The 11,478-nt window shown below is 46.7% G+C and overlaps 1 protein-coding gene across 14 annotated transcripts in view; it reads left to right on the top strand.

The window, feature by feature from the left end:
- The window catches only part of LOC125739396 (alpha-2-macroglobulin-like protein 1), a 96,491-nt gene that overhangs the window by 56,823 nt on the left and 28,190 nt on the right, over positions 1–11,478 (top strand). For 3 of the 14 annotated variants that reach the window (XM_049009476.1, XM_049009477.1, XM_049009464.1), the window contains exons 22-34: positions 467–518; positions 726–809; positions 997–1,173; positions 1,266–1,341; positions 1,439–1,664; positions 1,799–1,961; positions 2,030–2,220; positions 2,299–2,514; positions 2,647–2,762; positions 2,840–2,930; positions 3,042–3,110; positions 3,778–3,883; positions 3,964–4,091. In XM_049009476.1, coding sequence (XP_048865433.1) covers positions 467–518; positions 726–809; positions 997–1,173; positions 1,266–1,341; positions 1,439–1,664; positions 1,799–1,961; positions 2,030–2,220; positions 2,299–2,514; positions 2,647–2,762; positions 2,840–2,930; positions 3,042–3,110; positions 3,778–3,883; positions 3,964–4,004 — 1,608 coding nt within the window. In that variant the 3' untranslated portion in view covers positions 4,005–4,091. Of the gene's footprint in view, positions 1–466; positions 519–725; positions 810–996; positions 1,174–1,265; positions 1,342–1,438; positions 1,665–1,798; positions 1,962–2,029; positions 2,221–2,298; positions 2,515–2,646; positions 2,763–2,839; positions 2,931–3,041; positions 3,111–3,777; positions 3,884–3,963; positions 4,092–11,478 lie in introns of those variants that run through there. The other 11 variants (XM_049009465.1, XM_049009468.1, XM_049009470.1 and 8 more) reach the window with 11 other exon arrangements.

The following is an 11,478-nucleotide window of genomic DNA, read 5'->3' as shown; positions in this document are numbered from 1 at the left end:
TGAGTATCATCAGACCCCTACCCATGAGTCATTTTGAATGTGCTATTCATGTTTGCGATCTACTCATTCTGATCGGATGTCCCTTATGAATCTCATGGTGTAATTTTAAGAAAAGGGGAGGGGATGTCAAGCACCATACATTTGTAGGTCATGATGAAATTGCCATCAAGGTCGCATTGTCCACTAATGGAGCAGCATCACAACAGGGATGAAATAGCGGAAATCATCACACAACATTCCTTTTGTGGTATGTACACTAGAATCTTTTCCTACCCCTGTAGACTTCGCTATGTATAATGCTTGCAAAAAAGGGCCCCTCTAACAAGCGCAGCATTTAACACCGTCCTCAAAACAAATGCTCATGATCTGTAAATGAGCCTTCCCCCAGTATTGGTACTCGGCTGTGGTTTCTACTGCCTCATGCAAGTCTCAGACTAGCAAAACCTTTCACTGTCATTGCCTACAGGCAGAGGGACAAGAGAGAACTGATACCTACAGCTGGTTGTTGTGTCCTAATGGTAAGTTGAGGCTCATGTCGTCCAGCGCACAGGCAACTAAGCCTGAAGGAAGCCTTGTGTTTCCACTCGTGTCAATTGTGCAGTAACCTGTCAGGTCAGCATGGGTGGCTTGTGGAATGGTGCACAGAAAGTCATGTACCCTTAAGTAGGGCAGCTATATATATATATATATATATATATAATAATTTTTTTTTTTTTTCCCCTCAGGAACAGCTGTCAAACAGGAAGTTGCGTTGCGCCCTCCTGCAAATGTGGTGGCAGGATCTGCTCGTGCTTCTGTGTCAGTCCTTGGTAAGGATTGCCATGTAGCCTTGAATTGTGAAGTAGCCCCCTAGTAGTGTCACTAAATATTTGCCTGGTACGACCAGACCTTAACTGAACATGCTGTCCAGACTGGCTGATCCTTATGCCTGCTCCAGCCATTGCTGTACGGGTCACGAGGTACTCGAATCCCGTCAGCAGTCTAAACATCTTGCAGGTGATGTGCTGGGCCGGGCTCTCCAGAACATGGGCGATCTGCTGTCCATGCCGTATGGTTGTGGCGAGCAGAACATGGCTATCCTAGCTCCTGACATATACATTCTGCAGTACCTGGAGTCCACGAAGCAACTCACCCCAGCTATTCTGAATAAAGCGACAGACTTCCTGAGAAGCGGTAGGACCCTGCTGCCCAGTGCCAATGTGGAGTCACCCAGTGAGTCTTCTCCCCATCTATAGAAGCTTAGCTTCCCTTTCTCAAACTTTCAGGTTACCAGAGGCAACTGAACTACAAGGACAGCAGTGGCTATTACAGCACCTTTCCTGGGGGAAGTGGAAGTAACTGGTGAGCTCAGACCTGCTTGAGGCAGAGCAAGTGTTTCGTTTGGATCCGTGAGGCGGCTCTAGATCCCACTGACTCTTCCTCGTTGCCCTGCCCCCAGGTTGACTGCGTTTGTTGTACGGTCTTTTGCTGAGGCACAAGAATTCATCTACATTGACCCCAAGAACAATGAGGACTCGGTGACATGGTTGCTAACAACACAGAAGAATGACGGCTGCTTTAAAACCGTAGGGAAGCTCATTCACACAGCCATGCAGGGTGGCGTGGTGGATGATGTCACGCTCACTGCCTACATTATTGCAGCGTTCCTGGAAAGCAACATATCAGTAAGTGTTGTACTGCTTTTCCATGCCACCCAAAGAGGACATCTTCTGCAGCATTACTGGCATTAAGATGACCAAAATCACATGCAGGCTAATCTCTAAAGGAATGTTGCGGTTCTAATCTCACCCCTTCACAGAATCCGGCTTTGAACCTCGGCTTGGCTTGTCTGACGTCTGACACTACCTACCTGAGAAGCACCTATACAGCAGCCCTGATGGCTTATACCTTTAGCCTGGCTGGAAAGTATGATAAACGGGCTCAGCTGATGGCACGTCTCAACAGCTTGGCAATGGCTGATGGTAAGGTATCACACAGTGCGTTTCTGCCCACGAGAGGCACTGGTCTTAGTACCCCTTGTCTGTCTTAGGCACCTCCCTGTACTGGTCTCAGTCATCCTCTGTGACTTCTGATCCCTTGTCGGTGGAGATGACCTCGTATGTGCTGCTGGCTGTGCTCCATGCCTTGCCCCTGACTGCTGCGGACTTGGGCTACGCCACAAGGATCGTCCGCTGGCTGGCAAGGCGGCAGAATGTTAATGGTGGCTTTTTATCGACGCAGGTATTGTGTCGATACTGTCAGCAGCAGCCTCTTCTGCATTGGTGGCTGGCCCGGTCCACTTAAATGGTGCTTTTGCAGGACACGGTGGTAGCTCTACAAGCGCTGTCCCTCTACTCAACCCTGGTGCAAAATCCAGGAGGTGCCAGCACAGTGACTGTGCAGTCACCAAATGCACAGCAACTGATCTTCAATGTGAATCCAAGCAACAAGCTGCTATACCAGGAAAGGTCATTGCAGGATGTCACTGGACCCTACAGCATTGTGGCACAGGGCACTCAATGCGTGTCTGTGCAGGTAAGGCTACCATTGAACCAAGCTCAGGACTACATTGTTAAATGCCAAAGGAGCAGGCTGTAGAATACTACAGCAGTGTGACCGTGATGTGGGATGGTGGCTTTGGATCAAGGTTTCTCTCCTTCCTTACAGGTGACTCTACATTACAATGTCCCAGTTACAGCGGTCAGGTCTGCCTTCAGCATCACCCCTACTGTGGAGAGCAAATGTAGCCCTATAGCAACATTGACGCTGAACCTTCAGGTCCAGTGAGTATGCGTCTTTGTCAAGTTACTTGGTGTGGAATAAGTGACCCTGGGACTGATGTACTAAACCTGCATTCCAGGTATACTGGGATGCGGGAGACCACAAACATGGTGTTGATTGAAATAGAACTTCTTTCTGGGTTTGTGCCGGATCAGACGTCCTTGAATGAGGTTAGTCCCTTGAACGGCCATGTGAACTACTGAGATTTATACTGTAGTCTGTATGAGAACATGAAACCCATACTATATAGAAATGAAACCACCCAATGTTTTCACCCATAGCTAAGAGCAGCTGAGATGGTTGAACGGGTTGACAGTAATGACGATTCTGTTCTTCTGTATCTGAGAGAGGTGAGTTCACTCTGCTTAGTGGCTGGAAGGTTCTAAGCTGTAGAAAGCACTGTATTCCTGAGATGCAACCATTTTGGCTCAGCAGATCAGCACTGCCTGTTTGCAGTGCAGCAGAGAATCAGGGCATCAATGTTCATATTTTTAAAAAGCAGACCTGAGATGAACCTTAAATCGGGGTTTTCTGTTGCTTTGTGCCTGGAGTTTGTCTCTAAGCTTGTGCTTTCAAGTAATATAAATAGGTAGACAATAGGACAAGCATTTTTTATGCCTTATTGAATCTTCTGGGATACATGAGAAGGCAATCCTTAATGTTCTATATCCTCCCTTTACATCCCACTATTTACACATTAATTGTAGTTGCTTGTACTTCCTTTCACTGACTCCCTGAACTTGGCACTCAATTTCTCAACTTGCATCTGGTTTCCTCATGCTGTCATGGGTTTCAAATGAGAAGGACAGGAACTGAGGAAATGCAGTTGTCTTTCATGCCTTTTGTCCCTTTCACATAGCTGGGGGTGGCTTGATGTGCTTTTGAAAAGCGTTGTATGTGTATATAGCACTTTGTACAAACACAATGCAAGTCTTGATGGACGTGTAACCAGTTTACCGAACCCTTTTGTGGAAAAGGGAACTGACCACAGTATCTGGGATCTCGACTTCTATACAGGTACCCAGGAAGACTCCTCTGTCCTACAGCCTAAAACTCATACAGCAGCTGTGGATCGGAAACCTTAAGCAAGCGACTATCAGGGTATATGACTACTACCAGCCCAGTAAGAGCATTTCATTGCTGTAATCGGTATCACACTCATTGTGGAGATGCTTGCTTCATGTGGCTTTTGCTCTCTTCCAGATGAGACAACAACTGTTGCCTACACCTCTGGCTGCAAGTGATTTTTCTCTTAACAGGGGTAGCTAATGAAGGTGCCGCCATTTAAACTATGATGGAGGTAATGTCATAATAAAACACACATGAATGTGTATATGGTGTCTGGGTGTTTTTCACTAGCATTTACCTTCCCTGGGCTCTTTTATATGCGTGAAACTGGGTGGGGGGAAATCAGCTGTTACATTCTCCAAGGTGGTGATACTAATGCTGTTAATATTGTATGAACTGGTAAATGATTTTGAGGGATTGACATGCACGAGTTTAGCACACTGCTACCATGAGTGTCTCTACACTTTTCCAGCACCCTCAATTTAAAGCAGGTGCCTAACTGCAAGTGTCTAGTGTAGACTTGCGTATATTCTTTTGAATCTATACTTCGCTGAATAGAATAGGGAAGCTAATGTTGTACACTGAATGCTCAACAAACCAGTGCTGCTCCTGTCTCCCAATGATGGGAGAAAAAGGAATGTTACAGAAGTCATACAACTAAATTCTTGTAAGCATATGCAGCCATAGGAGGCAGGATGTACAGTGCCACCAGGAAGTATTCACACACCTTCACCTTTTCCATATTTGTTGCGTTTCGTTCTGAAACAGATTTGAGTGGCTGGTTGTTCCTCAGACCTACCCACGGTACCCATAATGATGAGACAAAAGCAACTTGTTCTTTTTATTGCCCAAAACTTGTTGATCCAGTGTTTTTGGGCCAATGGTGGAGCAGGAGGTAGTGCTATCGTTCGGCAACTGAAGGGTTGCAGGTTAGAGCCTTGGCTCCTCCTGACCCCATCGAAGTGTCCTTGAGCAAGACACTGAACCCCAAATTGCTGGTGTGCAGGTTGGCGCCTTGCATGGCAGCCTCCACCACCGGTGTATGAATGGGTGAATGTGAGGCATGAAATGTAAAGCGCTTTGAGTGCTCGTAGGAGTAGAAAAGCACTATATAAATGCAGTCCATTTACCATGTTTCGGAAGTATTCACACCTATGTCTCAATATGTTGTTGAAGCATCTTTTCTGGCTGCAATCACAGCCTCGTCATCTCGGGTATGCCTCTACAAATATGGCACCCTTGTTTTGTGGGGATCTTCTCCTAGTCGGGTTGGATGGGCAGCACCTATAGGTCTCTCCAGAGACGTTCGATTTGGCTGGAAGTCCAGGCTCTGGCTGGGCCGTTAAAGGACATTCAGACTGCTTCTGAAGCCACTCCTGTGACATCTTGGCTGTGTGCTTCGGGTCATTGCCGTGTTGGGAGATGAATCGTTGGCTTAGTCTGAGATTTGGAGCATGTTCTCTCGCAGAATCTCTGGCTGTCATCTCACCCTCTGTGCAGACTAGTCACCCAGTTCCTGCCACAGAGGAACATCCCCACAGCATGATGCTGCCGCCATGCTTCACAGTAGGGATGGTGTTAGCCAGGTGATGAGCAGTGCCTGTTTCTCCCAACATTATTTTGGTTTCATCAGACCAGACAATTTTGCTGATTACAATCTGAATTCTCAGTGTGCTCTTACGGCAGCCCATTTGGATTTTGCCAGTGGCTTCTATCTGGCCACTCTACCATAACGTCCTGATTTGGTGGAGGGTGAGAGAACCACCCAGGTCAACCATAGCTATTTTCACGCTGGAAGTGAATAGTGGTAAGGGACCAACACTGGAGCTCCGCCTTAATGACCGTTGGGTTCTTTGGTCATCTCTGACCAAGGATCTTCCCCCGAGTTACTCAGTTCGGTCGGGCGGCCAGATGTAGGGAGTGTCCTGGTGGTTCCAAACTTCTTCCATTTCTGAACAGTGGAGACCACGGTGCTTTTCGGGACCTTTAATGCTGCCACAGGATTCTGTATCCTTCCACAGATTTGTGCTTTGCCACGATCCAGTCGCAGAGGTCTACAGACAATTCCCTGGACTTCATTGCTTGGTTTCTGCTCTGATATGCGCTGTCCAGTCTGACACCTTTTTATATAGACAAGCGTGAACATGGTTTGTGCCCTTCCAATCAACTGAATTTACCACAGGTGTTCAAGTAGTTGAAGCGTCTCGGATGATCGGTGGAAATTGGACGCACCTGAGCTCAATTTTGAGTGTCATAGCAAAGGGAGGGAATACTTTCTGGTGGCACTGCAGATATAAATACTTTGGATCACGGGTGCCCAAGCGGTCAATCACGATCAACCAGTTGATCTCGGAGTAATTCTCAATCGGTCGCGAATAGCATCGCAAGCGTCCGTGCACACGCATTTGCATGCGTGCCCGTTGTTCAGTGTGCAACTAATCGACTACTATAAACATTTAGCACATGAACATGTCTGGAGTCAAACAAAGATGAATTTTCATTCAGAGTGGGAAGAGGATTATTTTTTTGTTTACTCTGATTCAAAGTCCATATGTCTTGTATGCAACGCTAGCGTGGCTTAACCGAAGAAGGGCAATTTGGAGACGGAGTTCCCCGCTAAAACAACCATACGCAGCCGAAAAGTGCGAGAACTGAAAAGTCAGTTAGCAGCACGCCATTTTTACCAATCCGAACACCGAAAGTAAGGCTGCGACGATAGCTTCCCAGTGCCAGCGGTCCCACTAAGGTAGAGAAGTACATTTTATTTACACTTTATCAATTCAGAGAATGACCTGGATTTGAATTTCAATTGCTTTGTGCACGTTAACTATGTACTGTAGAAAGGCAATAGCTAGAGTAAGATGGGGAAGATGGTGGCACAGGAGGTAGTGCTCTCGTTTGGCAACTGCAGGGTTGCAGGTTTGAGCCCTGGTTCCTCCTGACCCCATCAAAGTGTCCTTGAGCAAGACACTGAACCCTAAATTGCTCCCGGTGAGCAGGTTGGCACCTTGCATGGCAGCCTCCGCCACCGGTGTGTGAATGAGTGTGTGGATGGGTGAATGTGAGGCATGAAATGTAAAGCGCTTTGAGTACTCGTAGGAGTAGAAAAGCGCTATATATAAATGCAGTCCATTAAGAGAGTAATAGCTATGGCTCCCTATTTGAACTGGCCACTTAAAGTAGATCTTGAGTTAAAAAAAAGTTTAGGCACCCATGCTTTAGATGAATAAGATAAAATAATATATATTTATTGCGCTGGTTTTTGAGATACTGGTATTTACTTTAAGACTTTATTGGTAACACACAGAAGACAATCTATGAATATGTGCCGTGAACCACAAATATTTAACGATCCACAAGTGTGTGTGTGTGTGTGTGTGTTACATAAATATGTGCGTTGCATAAAATCAGTGCGGGATGAGAGGTTCTTTTAGGCAGAAGGGTGCCGGACCATTTTTGGATTTGTAGGCCGGTATCAGTTGTGTGGGACAACTTGGGAAGGTTGAAAATGAGCCGGGCAGCTGCATTCTGGATCAGTTGCTGACGACGAATGGCGTTCAGGTGGACCAGCTAGGAGTTACAATGGTCTAGTCTTGAGATTTCAGGTTGTTGAAAGCTCCTTATGTTGTTGAGCTGTCTTGACTGACATGCCTGTTCCAACATTGCGTGGATGCTGGGGGCAGGGTCTTTGCACTGGCAGACTGGGGGGTGCTCCCAATTTTTAAGAAAGTGGACTGGAGGATGTGTCCTAACTTCAGGGGGGGTCACACTCTTCAACCTCCCTGGTAAGGTGCTGGAGAGGAGGGTCGAGCCTCAGATCCAGGAGGAGTGATGGGGATTCCATCCTGGTCACGGAACACTGGACCAGCTCTTCATCCTCACAAGTATACTGGAGGGCTCATGGGAATTTGACCAACCAGTCTACACGTGTTTTGTGGACTAGGAAAATGCATACAATCGTGTTCCTCGGAGGGTCCTGTGGAGGTCCCTGTACAAATGAAGTGAGAGCTTGGTTTACATTGCCAGCAGTAAGTCAGACTCCGTCAGGGCTGCCCTTTGTCACTGATTCTGTCCATGACTTTTATGGGGGGTGGCATAGTGGTGCAGTGGTTAGCACTGTTGCCTCACACCTCTGGGACCCGGGTTCAAGTCTCCGCCTGGTTCACATGTGTGTGGAGTTTGCATGCTCTCCGCATGTCGTTGTGGGGTTTCCTCCAGGTACTCTGGTTTGCCAGTTGGAGTTGCTAAATTGCCCATAGGTGTGCATGTGTGAGTGTGCCCTGCGACGGGCTGGCCCCTCCATCCTGTGTTGTTCCCTGCCTCATGCCCATTGCTTCCGGCATAGGCTGCAGACCCCCCTGTGACCCAGTAGGATAAGCAGGTTGGAAAATGGATGGATGTTCTCCCTTTGATTATTCTGTGTTACCCTCTCTAGATAAGTGCCATCTTCTTACAAATATCTCATTATCTGGCTTGAGAACAAGTTATTTTTTGGAGTCCATACAGAGTTTGTTAAAAAAATATAAAAAATTTCACTTAAAACTGGGCTTCTATTTCCAAAACATTTTCCCTTTATTGCTAGAAAGACTAGTAGATAGCACCTTCCTATCGGTATTAGATTATGGTGATGTAACACACATGCATGCAACTTCATCTTATTTGAAGAAACATGGTGTTATATCTCATGCCGCTTTGAGGTTTGTATCTGGTGCAACAGCACGAACACATCGCTCTAAGCTATATGAGGTGGTGGAGTGGATGTCATTACATCTTAGAAGTAAAATGCATTTCCTGGTTTTTATTGCAAAAGCTTTAATGGGCAAATTACCTTAGTGCATGTGTAGTTTGCTTACATTCCGCACCAATGCATATGGTACCCGTTCATCAGTTAAACTTCTCCTTCAGCCTTCCACCACACGCACAGAACTGGGGAAATCCACCTTTAGTTTACACACCACTTGAGTGGAATACGCTACAAAATATATTGAATTTGGGTTCCTTGCCTTCTCTGAATGTTTGAAAACCCCTTGCGCGTGTTAATGTTGACATGCTCTGGGCTTTTAAAGCCACCGTAATTTTGCCCACAACATGACTCTCATTTTAGCCTTCTTCCAGTATGTCGCCACCTATTGGTGTAGCTAATAACTGCATCTCATATTTGTGAAGTTTTTTCTCTCTTTTACAGATCATCCCGGTACGAATTCGACACAAATCCGCATAAATAATTAGGACCGGATTCACAAATGTCACGTGATCCACAACTAGATGAGAAGTGATCCACAAATGTGCAAAACCCATTTCAGGCGTACAAATCACTCCATATTTTTTGCGGGAACACAAATAAAAATATATACTTGTGGATAGTGATGCATTTGTGATTCCCCCATAGATCAGCCTCGGTACAAATAAATAGTAGGGAAGTCACAAATATAACGAGATCCACAAATAGACATGACATGAGCCGCAATTGTGCAAAACCATTTTCATGTGTACAGGTCACTTTTTGGGTATGATTTTATGTACCATGAGCCACAAAAATGTAACTTTCCACAAATACGTGGACCAGGATGGAATCCACATCAATCCTCCTGGGTCTGAGGTTCGACGAACAGATGGACCTTCCTCTCCAGCACCTTACCAGGGAGGCTGAAGAGTGTGATCTGCCCCTGAAGTTAGGACACATCCTCCAGTCCCCTTTCTTAAAAATTGGGAGCACCCCCCCCCCCAGTCTTCCAGTGCAAAGACGCTGCCCCCAGCATCCGCGCAATGTTGAACAGGCATGTCAGCCAAGACAGCTCAACAACATAAGGAGCTGTCAACAACCTGAAATCTCAAGACTAGATCATTGTAACTCCTAGCTGGTCTGCTTGAGCGCCATTTGTCCTCTGCAACTGATCCAGAATGCAGCTAGCTATTGCTAGCTATTGCTTTTCTACAGTACATAGTTACCATGCACACAGCAATTCAAATTCAAATCCAGGTAATTCTCCAAGTTGAAAAAGTGTAAATAAATGTACTTCCCTACCTTAGTGGGACCGCCGGCACTGGGAAGCTATACTGGGAGCTTACTTTCGGTGTTCGGACTGGTAAAAATGCTGTGCTGGCTAACTGACCCTCAGGTGTCGCACTTTTTGGCTGCGTATAAGACGTATAGCCTTCGAACCCGAGTAACCAAAAAAAAAAAAAAAAATCATCCTCTTCCCACTCAATGAAAATATGCCTTTGATCTTTTGGCTTCGGACATGTTCACGTGCTAAATGTTCACAGTAGACGATTAGTTGCACACTGAACAATGGGCACGCGTACAAATGCAAGTGCACGGACGCTTGCGACGCCATTCGCGATCGACAGAATTACTCGGAGATCGACCGTTTGGGCACCTCTGATCCAAAGTATTTATACTTACAGCGCCACCAGAAAGGATTCACACCCCTTCGCCTTTTCCACATTTTGTTACGTTACCGACCTATTCTGAAATAGATTTGAGTAGTTAACCTTTACAAAATCTACACAAAATGTTCCATATCGGCAACGTGAAAACATGTTGTTTTCGGACATTTTATTAAATCTATAAAAAAAAATGCAAACATTTATACATAATAGGTAGATAAGCATTCACCCCCTTTGCTATGTCACTCGAAATTGAGCTTAGGTGCATCAAATTTCCACTGACCATCCTTCAGAGGCTTCTACCACTTGATTGGAGCCCACCTGTGGTAAACTCAGCCGATTGGAAGGGCACAAACCATGTTCACGCTTGTCTATATAAAACGGTGTCAGACTGGACAGCGCATAGCAGAGCAGAAACCAAGCAATGGAGTCCAGGGAATTGTCTGTAGACCTCAGACTGGATCGTGGCAAAGCACAAATCTGTGGAAGGATACAGAATCCTGTGGCAGCATTAAAGGTCCCGAAAAGCACCGTGGTCTCCACTGTTCAGAAATGGAAGAAGTTTGGAACCACCACCACATGGCTACTCGTCACTTAGGCACATGGCAGCCCGCTTGGAGTTTGCCAAAGAGCACACTGAGGATTCTCAGATTGCAAGAATCTGGTCTGATGAAACCAAAATAGATCTTTTGGGCCCAAAATCAGAGCGTCATGGCAGGAAAAAAGTGCACTGATCACCTGGCTCCCACCATCCCTACTGTGAAACATGGCGGCGGTGGCGGCATCATGCTGTGGGGACAGGGACGGATTATGGGTTGTGTGGGCCCCTGGGCAAAACGTTTGCGAGGGCCCCCCCCCCTCCCACCACCACAATTCAAGGGCCCTTGACAGCCAAACGCCCTCCCCATAGGGTCAGGGGCCCTTGTAGGCAGAGGATCAAAGAATGTAGGCCCTCTAAAATAGACAAACGAAAACACGTTGTTGATGAGCGTTGCAAATTGTTTTGGGCTAGGGGCCCCACGGGACCCCTGCACCCCAAGGGCCCCTGGGCAGCGGCCCCGCTGGCCCGGTCCGTAATCAGTCCCTGTGTGGGGATGTTCTTCTGCAGCAGGAACTGGGTGACTAGTCTGCATAGAGGGTGAGATGACAGCAGCCAGAGAGATTCTGCGAGAGAACATGCTCCAAAGTGCTCTGGATCTCAGACTAGGGCAACGATTCATCTCCCAACACGGCAATGACCCGAAGCACACAGCCAAGATG

This window comes from Brienomyrus brachyistius, chromosome 3 (genome assembly GCF_023856365.1).
Source record: "Brienomyrus brachyistius isolate T26 chromosome 3, BBRACH_0.4, whole genome shotgun sequence".
Classification (NCBI taxonomy): domain Eukaryota; kingdom Metazoa; phylum Chordata; class Actinopteri; order Osteoglossiformes; family Mormyridae; genus Brienomyrus; species Brienomyrus brachyistius.
The sequence above is the reverse complement of the archived record's forward strand: the minus strand, read 5'-3'. Positions and strand labels throughout refer to the sequence as shown.